At 39.9% G+C, this 13543-nt stretch overlaps 1 protein-coding gene across 1 annotated transcript in view; it reads left to right on the top strand.

Annotated features, from left to right (window-relative positions):
* LOC146834621 (vitellogenin-A2-like) overlaps positions 1-13204 on the top strand; it is a 55629-nt gene extending 42425 nt beyond the window's left edge. Inside the window, exons 31-34 of the mRNA XM_085602096.1 lie at positions 2717-2805; positions 10626-10723; positions 10818-10999; positions 12938-13204. Coding sequence (XP_085458222.1) covers positions 2717-2805; positions 10626-10723; positions 10818-10985 — 355 coding nt within the window. The 3' untranslated portion in view covers positions 10986-10999; positions 12938-13204. The remainder of the gene's footprint in view (positions 1-2716; positions 2806-10625; positions 10724-10817; positions 11000-12937) is intronic.
* The last annotated feature ends 339 nt before the right edge of the window (positions 13205-13543 follow it).

Below are 13543 nucleotides of genomic sequence, written 5' to 3' on the forward strand. Positions count from 1 at the left end.
GTGGCATTGAAAGACCTTGTGGGAAGAGTAGCAATTACCTAATCTAGGAGGAAATTGTAAGTGGCCTGTAAACATACATATTTCTAAGCCCATTCTGGGTAAAGCCTTAGCAAGGAGAGTAAAGTCTATATTGAACAAGTGAGGGGACAAAGTTGATCCCTGTGGTACCCTGTGCCAACCTTACTGTTTGATATTGCCTAGTAAGAAAAAACTAGAACCAATTAATCTCACTCCCCTCTGAGCCTTTTCTGATGATATGGTTGAGTAGGAAAATATGATCAGCCATATAAAATGCCGCAAATAGGTTCAGGAAGATTGAGGCATTGAAGTGTCTTTGATCCAAGTCTATTTATAGGTCATCTAAAATAGATATCAGAACATATTCAGTAGTATGTGGTAGGTGAAAGTCAGCTTGTGAATCCTCTAAGAGTTGTGTCTCTTGTAAATGAGTACATAGAATACTTTCCACACATTGCTTGTGGTGTTGGCAATAATGGTTTAAAGGGAAGTGTCTGATGAGTCACTGACTGTCTTTTTTTACTTTACAACAACAATTCCTTTTTTAAGGGTGATAGAAACTAATCCTTGTTGAAGTGGAGTATTTAATTAAATAAGCAAAGGCTCAGGCTTATTGCTGGGTAATTGATCAACAAGGTTCAAATGCAGTGACTCGTTTTGCTTTGGCAGTCATAGAGAGTAGGTCTTCCCTAGTCATCTGGACTGAAGAAAGATACATTCTCAGAAAAAAATTCTAGGTTGGGAGGCAGGGAAAAAAACCTTTCTAAATATCGAGGCTAAAGCTGGCAACATTTTCCACAAATTCGAGGCAATTTGCTTGCAGAAGGCTTGTGAGGGAATCATGCAAAAGGATATTTTAGAAATGTCAAAGTGCTCCTCAACAATCAAAAAAAGGTTTCCTTCTGCTTATTTGAAGAGTCACTGATTACAAAAAAGAAAATGATTTTGCCTGACCAAAGAAAGATTTTTGTTGTATGCATCTAGGCCTTTTCTAAACTCTTCATTAGCATGAACGTAGAATAATCCCCCCCATTTCCGTTGTAGCCTGCGGGATTTGACTTTGACCTGTGCTAAATCATAGGAGGACTATAGAGAAGAAGCTCATTTAGAAGTTAAAGGGGCATGGTTATTGAATGCCTTTATAAACCACGAAGCAGACAGTGAGACCCAGCTGAGTTCTGTGTAAAACTAGTCTTATTAAAGGACTCGGCAATAGCAGTTAATATTGCTCTATTCACAGCAAGGGATCCTAATAGTATAGGAAGTCTGTATTTCCTTACGGAACAATTCACAGATGTAATAACAATGATGGGAGAGTGAAGGACAGAAGGTTTACCTAATGACAATTAAAAGATTACACATGTTTTAAGGCATGCCCTATCACACATGTAGGTACCTTCATTGATTGTATTAGATTATCTGTGTACATTCATTCTAAAAATGCCCTTTGGCTCTCCTCTGAGCTTTTTGTAACCTGAGTGCTCTATATTGGGTTATTACTACAGTGGTAATGCAACACCAGACAAAATGTGATCAGCTTGACTCTATTGGGAACAGTTTCAGATTATTGTATTACGTTGTCCATTTGCCATTTTGAAACACAATTTTTATCGATCACTAAAGCTAGTTTGTACAATGTTCATATGCAGTAACATTTGTTTTAAGGAACATAGTGTGAAGGGGCTTGGTTCAGTGGGCAGCAAAGGTCTATATTACTTTTTACCGGCAGGATGATTTTTGTCAGTCTATTTCCAACAAATTGTTTTCAGTTGTAGACTCCAAGAGTAGTTGTCCACTTCACTACTTGTTTGCCTGGGTTAGTGATAAATGTCTATTTTGCCAATAATGTTAACAGTGAGCTATGAACTGATTGGTATACCTCCTGAAGTTTCACAATCTTGTAATAGAAGCATTCCTATTTTTTTTTTTTTTTTATAAATTCTTTTTATTTGCAACTTGTTGGTCATTACACATACATAATCACATTTTCGGGCCACATAGACTGTTTTGTCCTGCAGCATACACCAGTCCATATCTTTTTTCCACTCACTAAGCAATGGGGTTGTGCACGCTCCCCAGAAGCATCCCTATTTTAAATTTGGCCATTCAAACACTAAACTCAACTTACTCATTAACTGTGGGATCTATCATGTGTATCAAGCAGCATGGATTTCTGCAGTAATTAAAAGCATAGTAAAACAATTACACCTGCTTATTGACCAAGACCAGTCCTATCCCAAAATGCAACTGATGAAAAATTCAAATTCAAAGGAATGAGATAACAATACAAATACAGGCTATAAGAAAGAAGGTGGTCCGTCAAGCATACCCAGGCTGCCTGTTACTCCTAGCAAGAGAAGGGGCATGTGGTATGGTTGGTTGGTAAAGTCCACTTTCTGGGTGGAAGATGAAAAGTATGACTCTCGGATGTCAAATCAGAAGGTGCAATGTTCATTCTTGGGTATATGTCAAGGAAATCCTCGAGTGACATCACTTGAACATGTTAGTGTTTATGCAGTAACCACATGTATGGTTTTACAGAGAGGGTTTTCGTTAATTTCAAAGTGCAAGCCTATCAAACAAACAGGGCAAAGTGCTATAAGCATTGGCACGCACATTTACTATAACAAAGCATGTGATTTTGCTTTTGAATTAAAAGATATTAAAAACATACATATAATATGTTCTTCTTCTTCAGTGATATTGACATGTATCCATCTGCTGACTCCATTAAGCTGACGATAAATGGCATTGAAGTGAACAGGCTGCCATATGAATCACATTCTGGTAGGTGACAGAGTATTATTGGATACATCAATAATGAAACAATCAATCCATCACAACTGAAATGAGGACCCATTTAAGGGTCAGGGGTCTACCCATAAAGTTAATTCTCGCATTTTAAAGATTTTCCACGCTGACTTTTTGTGGCTTGATCTACAGTAGAGAGTTTGATCATAAAATCTGTATCTGAGTTGGCTTGAGGATACATAGACACCATGTTCTGCCTTGATGACATGTGAATCATGTTTCCTTGCAATGTTGTAGGTTTGCTGAAATGTGATTCAGAATTATCACCAGAAGTGAAATCAAATACAAATGTGGTTATGGTACCAGAATATTGCATTTTGAAAACTGACATTAAAAAGTCGGGTGACCAGAATATTAAGTACCTAAATATATTGAAGATAAATAGGCATAGGTATGCACAAATTTACTTACCTCCACAGGTAATACCACAACAATATATATCCCAAAGATACAGAGACGTAAAGTTAAGAAAAGTAACTCTACACTTACCATTATATACCTCCTCACACACTATTCTAGTTGACAATATTTTATCCACAATATTTGAGGCAAGATGGCCGCGAGTGAGCTGTGCTAAGCGGTCGCACATAACCTCTCTCTCCCATCTGGAAATTAGTTATTGCTATTACTGTTGGAGCTGGAGCAATTTGACAATAACCGGTCCTACCGATGTTTATACCTACTTCGGGGATTAAGGAGTATATGATATCAGAATTGCATCGGCTGAGAGAAAGCTGGAGAAGATTTGCTCGGGCCGTGGAGTGTATAAAGCTGAAATATACACAGTTTGGCGCAATGCCGCCTCGGCCCGCAAAAAGCGATAAAACTAAAGAAAAGGTAAAGACAAAGGAGCAAATAGAAGAATGTAATGCTCTCCCAAAGGATCATGCAGAGATAACTACCCTCGATATTAGTACTAAGGAACCAGGAGCGATTCGAAAGGCGACACAGCAGCTGAATAAGAAGACCACGGAAACACGAAGAGGGGAGAAGGCTGATTTACTCGGTTTACTCGGAGCTAATGCAACAGGGTCCCAATCGGGCGATGCCAAGAGCAAGCCGCCCTCCAAACATGCTCCGACAACGGTGGATAAATCTGACAGAGGGGATAGAAGCAAAATCAAGTCTAAACCTCGAGAGACCCTTCTTAGACAACCCACCTTGACGGAGGCATTTTCCGGCCATCATGGGCTAGCAGGGAATCAAACGCCAAACGGAATCGGCTGTCATAGAACTGGAGGCAGTGAACCGGGGAGCGTCCTCGAGGACGCGGCAGACGCTGGAGGCGCGTCAGCTGCAGACGCTCCCGTTGCTAAGCAACACCAACAGCAGCAGGCTCAGCAGTCTGTGGGAGAGCGCGAGCGTGAGGCATTGGAGCTTGGTGTGGCCTCTCCGGTAGGACCTCTTGGTACTCAGCGGGGTGAGTTTGGACATGCAAATTCTGGTGAGAGGGAAGGTGGGGACAAGGAGAACGATATGTTGAGTGCCATTTTGGTACTTGAAACTGAGTTAAGCGCCCCCCAAAACTCCCCTAAAACCTCCAGAAACCCCCGAACCCCCCCGAATAAAGCCCTGGCTACCTGGGGAAGCTCTACTAGTCTGGGGAGGGAGAGGGGGGGGAAAGAGGGGAAAAAAAAGAGACAAATAAAGAGACAAATAAGCAGAAAGTACATGATCCTAGAGAGGGGAGAACTGAAAAGGCGGAGGTTGGCTCAGGTGAAGGAGAGAGATTCTTTTCACTCAACGAGGACTCTGATTCTGTACAATCAAGTGGTGAGCTTTCAGATGGGGAAGACGAAGAGGAAGATGAAGAAGATGAAGAAGTATTGCTCTCGAACACTAATTCATCTGGGGAGGATATAGCTACAGCAAGAGACTCGACTCTGAGAAAGAGACAGATAAAGCCTAAACCAAAAAATATACAGAATGGCGGAATGGGAGAAACCGAAAAAGGGCTGCTTTGGGATTACTCGGCCACTACCCAGGTGTATCAAGCTGAAGATACTAATGAGCCAGGGAAACAATCTGCTTCTCTTGATATTCTGTTTAGCACGCTGAAACAGATGCAGGCAGAGGCCAGAGCCGTGAGTCGGAAAGCAAGACAAGATGCTAAGAAAATACAAGCCTCTTTAAGAAAGACAAATAAACTTTATGAGGACCTGGTGGGGAGAGTTACTGAGGTGGAGGAGCGTACAAGCAAGCTCGAAGACGACTACAGTAACTGGCAAAACTTTAAAGAGGCACAAGGGAAGATGGCTCAGGACTTTCAGTGGAAAATGGAGGACTTTGAAAACCGCCAAAGGCGGAATAACATCAGAATTCTGGGAGTGGAGGAGGGTTTGGAAGGGCAAGACGCAAGGAACTATGTGATTAACTTACTTAGAGGGGCATTTCCGGAGTCCCAGTGGCAGTGGGACAGGGAAGTCCAGAGAGCGCACAGATTTCCCTTCATACTCAGAAAAGAGCAGGGGACTAGTGGAGGTGGGAAAACCGCTTTTCCAAGAGCTATCCTAGTATATTTAGGAAATTTTCTATTAAGGCAGGAAATAATTGAGAAAGCTAGACCAGATTCTAAGAGGTCATTTGAGGGTATCTCCTTCTTCGCCAGGCCGGATTTCTGCCATGTGACTGTTGAACGGAGGTGGAGGTTGAGGCAGTTGATTTCTAAATTTCAAGGGCTGGGTTCAGAGGCTTACCTATTGTTCCCTGCTAAATTATAAGTGGTTACTAGAGGGAGAGTTATGATATTCTTCTCAGAGATTAAAGCCCAGCAGTACATGGATGAGCTGAAGAACCAACGTTCGTAAGGAAAGAAGGGATGGGAGAGGGGGCGCGATTGTTACGGCTCACTCACTCCGACTACACATAGGTCCTGTGGACCTATTTGCCTGTACAAGGGGGGGGGTGGGGGCGGGTTAGGGTGGAGGGGTACACAACAAGGGTTAAAATTCGGGAATCAATTGGGTTTGATAATGCACATTGCTTTACTATTTTTTGGTTTATGGAAAACATCGCGCATACAATTTAGATCGTGTAGACAATGTCAAATGAGTGTAGATTGGTATACCTTTTGGTTAAATATGGTTAAGCTAGACTTGAATAAGCATCATTTTTTGATACCCTTTAATGCCCTGTAGAATTGCCTCGATCAATGTATGTGGACTTAACGATCCTAGGAAAAGGGCAAAGGTAGCAGGGTTACTGAGATTTTTACAGCTAGATCTGGTATGTCTGCAGGAGACCCATATCGAAGTAGCGCAGATATACCTTTTGAAACAATTGGGATTCGATGTCTTAGTGGCAAGTAAACAAAATACCAGAACCAGGGGGGTAGCAATACTAGGAAGATTTAAGGATCTGGTGGTGTATAGGAAAACAGAGGATCAGTGGGGAAGATGGGTTATGGTGGATTTATGTTGGAAGGGGACACGGTTTACTTTAGTAACCATATATGGTTCTACTGGAGACGACCCTGATACTTGGCAATTTATGGATATGGAATTGTCACAGTGGCCGGAACCTATTATATGCTGTGGCGACTTTAATATCCATGACCCAACAAGCTCTTTTATAGCACCTACGGGGAGGTATTTAGGGAGAAAGAAAAAATCGTACAGAGCTCTGGCCGATATGGTTCAGCATAATTCTCTTGGAGACCCATGGATGAAATATCACCCCCTTTTAGATGGTAGCACCTTTTTTTCCCTACCACATAAAGTATTGGTCAGGCTAGATTATTTTTTAATTTCTAATTCTTTAATCCATCACACAAAAATAGAGAAACAACCTAGGATTATATCTGATCATAATCCCCTTGTTTTAACACTGAATATCACTCAGATAAGTACTATAAAAGCTCAATGGACCTTTGAACGTAGTTTATTAAAAGATGAGGCATACCAGAGACATATGGAAAGGTGGATAATGAAATACTGGGAGGATAATAGAGGCACGGCACCACCAGGTGTAGTTTGGGATTGTTTTAAGGCTGGGGTCCGAGGGGAAACTATGAGCTTTGTGATAGCGAGACAGAAAAGGGAGAGAGGACACCTAGAAGATATAAGGCTCAAGTTATACATAGCGGAAGAAAATTTGGTTATAGCCACAACGCAGGGAATCCCGTTGGATGCCTATATTTTAGGATTGGTCACTCTTAAGGGAGATGCTATGGAAGGTATTATCTCAAAAGCTGCTGAAAAATATCTGGCACACAAACAGGATACTTATGAACTTAGCGAGAAAGTTGGACATATTCTAGCGGTTAGAACTAGACAGCGTACAACAAATGCTGATATTAAGGAGATTCAGGACCTACAGGGAAAGTTGGGCACTGATTCAGATTTTATCAGAAAGTCTTTCCATAAGTTTTACACTAATTTGTACTCGTCGGAGGGCCTAAGGGATTCAATTGATATAGAAAGATATTTGGGCGATGTTTGTTCGGATGTTTTACTGCCAGAAGATAGAGAGATATTAGATGCCCCTTTCCAGGTAGATGAGATTAGTAGGGCAATGGAAAGTCTCCCCTCTGGGAAAGCCGCTGGACCAGACCAGATTCCGGTGGAATTTTACAAATTGTTTCATAATAAGGTACTGGGCGAGATGTTTAATATAATGCTTCATACGCAGCAAGGAGGTTCCCCGCCTGAGACCTGGGGGGGGGGCGGATATTGTAGTTATACCAAAAAAAGGGAAGCCTCCTGTATATCCGGCCTCATATAGACCGATTACCCTCATGAACGCTGATGTTAAAATCTACTCTAAAATTCTGGCGACAAGGCTTGCGGAGAATATAGAGCAGCTTGTAACCCCATCACAACATGGTTTTATTCCAGGTAAGGGAACCACCCAACATGTGAGGACAGTCATCACAATGCTTGATGCTGCAGGAACACTGTGCGACCCTATGGCAGCACTCTTTTTAGACGCTGAAAAAGCCTTCGATAGGGTCGCCTGGGAATATCTTTGGGCAGTTCTAAGATGGAGTGGTATAGGGGAAGGGTATATAACAGCTATCCAAGCTTTGTATAAAAGACCTACTGCCAGAATTAGAGTGAATAGAGGGTATACAGAGGTAGTTAAAATCTTTAGGGGGACAAGACAGGGCTGCCCCTCATCCCCCCTTCTTTTCGCATTATTTCTTGAACCTTTTTTAAGACATCTGGACAGAAATGATGGGATTCGCCCAATGGTTTTGAATGGCAGAACAGTAAAAATTCTAGCATATGCCGACGACGTGGCTATATTAACCCCTGACCCGGATATGGCTATAATGGAGGTAGAACGTGAAGTCACTAAGTTTGGACAACTGTCAGGTTATAGTCTGAATAAATAAAAGACCTTGATAGTTAAAAATAAGTATACCTTATGTGCCGATTCCAGGGTGGTGCCATCAGCTATGTATCTTGGTATAGTAATTACAGCTAACATCGATGTTATTGTTGAGGAAAATATTTCCCCTGTCTTGGCTAAAGTAAAAGTAGACCTAAATAGAGCAAATAATTTACATCTCTCCTTAGTTGGGGTCACTAATATGGTGAAAATGACGATCTTGCCTAAGTTGCTGTATTTATTTAGAACAATACCATTATATTTTGAATGTAAATGGTTTAACATACTGGAGGGTATTCTTAATAGGTTTATATGGGCGCACGGGAAAACGCGCAGAGCATATAGATTTATGTCACTACCCAGAGAAAGAGGAGGATGGGGAGCACCGGATTTTAGACTGTATTATATGGCAACTGCCCTTCAGTATATGCAGGGTTTGATTGGAGGAGGGGGGATCTTACAGAAAGTCACTTCCTCATCGACTGACGTTTATTCAATTCTACTGGGTCAAGAGACAGAAAATAGTTTGTTAAAATATACTGATTTCGGGAGTCTTAAAAGAAAACAGTTTAAAACTTTGGCGGCGGCTATTAAAGTATGGAACGCTTTTTTGAAAAAAATGGGGCTGGGTAGATACCATAGGTACATCAGATTATATAACAATAGATCCTTCCCCGCTGAAATTTTTTCAGATTCAGTCATGTCTGGCTGGGATCAAAAAGGTATAAAGCAAATTGGGGACTTAAAAGACTTAGAGGGAATACTACAGTTTAGTGTGTTGGCAAGGACATTCGATTTAAGGAACAGGGACTTCTTTAAATATCTGCAGATAAGGAGCTTTTTGGGCAACAAACAGGGTGGCGTAGCAGGGTTTCAAACCAACGACTTACAAGAGACTTTAACTGCCAGCATACGATTAGATCAGCGTATGCTTTATTAGTCCAAACTAAAGTGGATGATCTGGATAAATATAAACATAAGTGGACGGAGAAACTTCAATGTGAAATTAATGATTTCCAGGAGTCGTTGGAGTTGGGATGTACTATACTGTGCTCGGCTCCCCTGCAATCGCAACATTATAAAACATTGTTTTCACTGTACTATACACCAGACAGAATAGCTAAATGGGGTGGTACGAATGGGACTACCTGCCCTCGTTGCAGCTCAGTTAATGCAGATATAATACATATGTTCGCCACCTGTCCTCAATTATATACGCTAATTAGGGACATTGAGAATTTTTTGGCTCAGGCACTAGGCTTACAGATAGTACTAAACCCTACGTTGATATTGTTGGGTATAGGGCGGATGGAGAACAATAGGAATACTGAGAAAGAATTTTTATTTATGATTATGGCTGTTTATAGATTAACTTTAGCTAGGGCCTGGCTTGATAAAACCCCCCCGCATATGCAAATATGGCTGGCGAATTTAATTTCTACATTTAATTTGGAAAAACCTATATATGCCAGGAAGGGAAGAGTTGGGAGAGCTCTAGGTGTAAGAATTTGGAACCCATTAGCACATTGGAGGGAAGGGATAGGGTAGAGAGTGGAGGGCTTAGGGGGGCTCTTGGTTCTTGGTTTTCTGGGTTTTTTCTATTTCTTTTCTTGAATTCATTATGTATTAAGAGTAACCATGGTATGACGTGTTTTATGGTATGAGTAACTCCCAATGTTAAATATGATATTTTGGATTACAAAATATGTATTAATGAATATAATGTGCAATGTGGAAAATAAAATAAAAATATATTTATTAAAAAAAAGAAGTGAAATCAAATACAAATGTGGTTATGGTACCAGAATATTGCATTTTGAAAACTGACATAAAAAAGTCGAGTGACCAGAATATTAAGTACCTAAATATATTGAAGATAAATAGGCATAGGTATGCACAAATTTACTTACCTCCACAGGTAATGCCACAACAATATATATCCCAAAGATACAGGGACGTAAAGTTAAAAAAAGTAACTCTACACTTACCATTATATACCTCCTCACACAATATTCTAGTTGACAATATTTTATCCACAATATTTGACCATGTCAATATTTCTGTAGTCAATATTCTGACAAACAAGTACAAATGTATTTCCCTTTATTATTGAGTTAGACCTAACGTGGAATTGATAAGCCTTTACTGTTAGTCTATAAAGTGCAATGATTAGGCATTGAACAGGCCTGTAATTATTTGGACAATGTTCTCTAGAGATTGCACATGCCTTGCAAATCAATTAAAGGAGCCCTGCTGCATAGTCAGCATGTTTATTAGCAGACTTGTTGCATTCTAAATAGATGTTTCAAATTAAAAATATATGTACATCTCCTATTCATTAACAGATAAATAAATCTCTCTTATCTCTAGCACTTTTTTGATCTCTGCTGCATGTGTTCCACAATATATTATGTAGTTCCTGGTTAATTTGAAATTGAACTACGCTACACTTCTTTTGATTGCAGAACCGCATTTGAAGATTGAAAAGGAGACTGATGGGCTGATCCTGCTCGCACCTGACTTTGGCATTGAGAAGCTTCACTACAATGGAGTCACATGCCAGGTATTCTGGTGCATTCCACTCACTGTGTTGTTGGCCATATTGACAAGATTACATAGATTTACATCAGAGGTCTCTTTCCTTTTTTATCATAAAGGTTAGACCAGCTTTGTGGATGAAGGGCAAGACATGTGGAGTTTGTGGCCATCATGATGATGAGCGGGAACAGGAATATCAGATGCCAGATGGATTTGTTGCTAAAGATGAGGAGAGTTTTGTCAAATCTTGGATTACGGAAGAATCATGTTCTGTTCAACAGCGATAAAAGGTTCAGAACTGGTGAGTTGACAAAATTGATTAATTGAAGGAGGTCAATAACTCCAGCAGTGTGACCATCATTTTATTGGAACCAAGTCTACTATATAGAATGACAGAGGGACGCCTTTATCCACTAGCACATCTCCCATTTCAACTAGTTTTTCCACATTTAATTTCCTGGTATCTTTCAAGTCATTATTGAATATTATACTATGGTATGTTAGCAAATGTAATTGTGTCTCCAGTTACACACAGTATTGAAAATGTCAAATTACACACACATGCACAAATGTTACTACACCTACACACAGACACATAAATACCTACATCTTCTGTTTGCTAAAATATGACACTAAAAGTGGTTTCAAGAAATTTTCAGTTTCTAAACGATTGGATGGCATTGCCTGTGAAGTACAAAGCATTTAACAGTCATATCTCCTCACATTCAACATTTGCGGTATGAGATTCTGAATGGATAAAAGTTAAGTATATGGAACTAGTGTTCTGAGAGCGCCTCAGTTTGGTATCATATGTGTTGATACTTTGCAACCAAATTCAGATTGAAAGCATTGACTTTTTGCCAACCCCCACATTGACATGGTAGCCATGCTAAAAAACAAAGTTTTCCCATTTGGACTGTCACCTGTTTGTGAATTTCAAAAATCAAGCAAATGAATTAAACTCATCTTTTTAAATGCATCGCCATTTTCTTCAGGGAAAACAGCTGCATTAAAAAAATTATTTTTTCAAAGCCAATAACTGAGACTCGCAGATCTCATCAGCCCACCATCCTTGTGATGGCCTCCAAGTGGAAGGAATCATAATTTCCGACTTACCTGATGAATATTAATGGGGTAGGTTGAATTGCGACACACTCTGAGTTTTCCAACTAGACTTAATGATACATAGATGAGTTCAGAAAAGTACATACTTGTCACAAAATTAGTGGATTTAAACTGAGACCCGTTTCACACCCAATGAGATAGAGAACCAATTATGCCACAACACAGTGAAGCTAGTGACCTTAGAAGGTTATCGACGTCTTGGGCTTTATCTCAGAGGTGTAACTTGAGTCCCCTCTTGATGACGTTATATTAGTTAGGCCCAGGTGATCCTAGGGAGCTGATATGTTCCCCAAGGCAGAGAGTGTTAAGGTAGTTTGACTGAAATGAGGACCCATATATTGGTCAAGCGAAGGAGATTACCCAGATATGGTTTATGTGCTGCATGACGGATTAATGGAATTATGCCCTTTGGACAATGCCAATGGGCCTGGGCTCTTACATATTTGTCTGCTTGTGATTCACCTACCCTGCAATTGAGTGGACAGGAGGGTGGGGGTGCAAATGAATGTCTGGTCTTCTTTGGTTTACACTCTTAAAAATGTTGTACTATTGTAAAATATAATCTTGCAAATGTTGCCTTTATTGACTATAAAGTGGGCGTTGCTTATGATTTAGATTACAACAGTTTTTAAATCTAATTTATAGAAATAGAGGTCTACATCAAAAGAAGGATAACAGTCCCTCTTGTAATGCCATATTTACAAGATAACTTGTTTTGAAATACCACACTTTTGCCCCACACAAAAAACAGGTGTAAATTATGTGAGAAAAATCGCAACATCTTAGTTTCGCAGCTTGTAGTGGAGGAACGTAGCTTGGGAAGATAATATGGTATCCGGTAAAAATTGCATCCTGTGCGATTGGATATGTTATTAAGTTCCCAAATAATGAGATATGTGTAATGACACCTGTGGTGATGTCTAAGCACATTCTACCAATAATCTGGGAGCTTACTGCTAAAAATACAACCTATACTCATATTTGTTTCGCTACTAACAACAAATGTATCTGCATTTTTTTGTGCATTTATTGAGGCTTCCTATGGTAAACACTGTAAGGGCCTAAACATCAAACTGGCTGTTCCATGTTGCTAACCTTCACTCTTTTTGTACAGATTCTACTCTGAACCCTGGTGATAGCCTAAGGTTGGCAAGGAGTGAAGATTTTAGTGACACAACATGATGCTGATCTGGAGAACTACAAAGCACTCCGCAGAACAACCACTCAGAGGATGAAATTTCTGCATCAACCTTTCACCATTGTGTCATTTTAAATGATTCTAAATTTAAATAGTACCATGACTTGCCCTTTCAACTATAGAATGTCAAATTGCATATAAACATAATATTTTCAAATAAACAATACTTTCATTCAAAAAGAAGTACAAGAGTCAATTTTTCATTTCAGTTATCAAGACATTAATGTTCAAAAACGTATTTGATATTTTCTCCAAAGAGTCAGGATTGGTTAAAATATTTTGCAGTGGCACTAGAAATAGGGGTGCAGCACCTGATGCAGCACCCAAAGAGCGGTCAATAGAATAATGGAATACAAAGAGGATGCTTCAAAATGTTTTATTTTACCTTCCAGAATTTCATCTGTGTTTAAATACATATGGTTAAATGTCAAGCACACTTTCCTTTTACTGCTAATTCATTTATCAAACAATACCTGTTTCTGTCTCTTTTTGGCTGTGTAGGACTGTCATTCTGTAATCTGA

Source organism: Triturus cristatus, chromosome 4_2 (assembly GCF_964204655.1).
Source record: "Triturus cristatus chromosome 4_2, aTriCri1.1, whole genome shotgun sequence".
Classification (NCBI taxonomy): domain Eukaryota; kingdom Metazoa; phylum Chordata; class Amphibia; order Caudata; family Salamandridae; genus Triturus; species Triturus cristatus.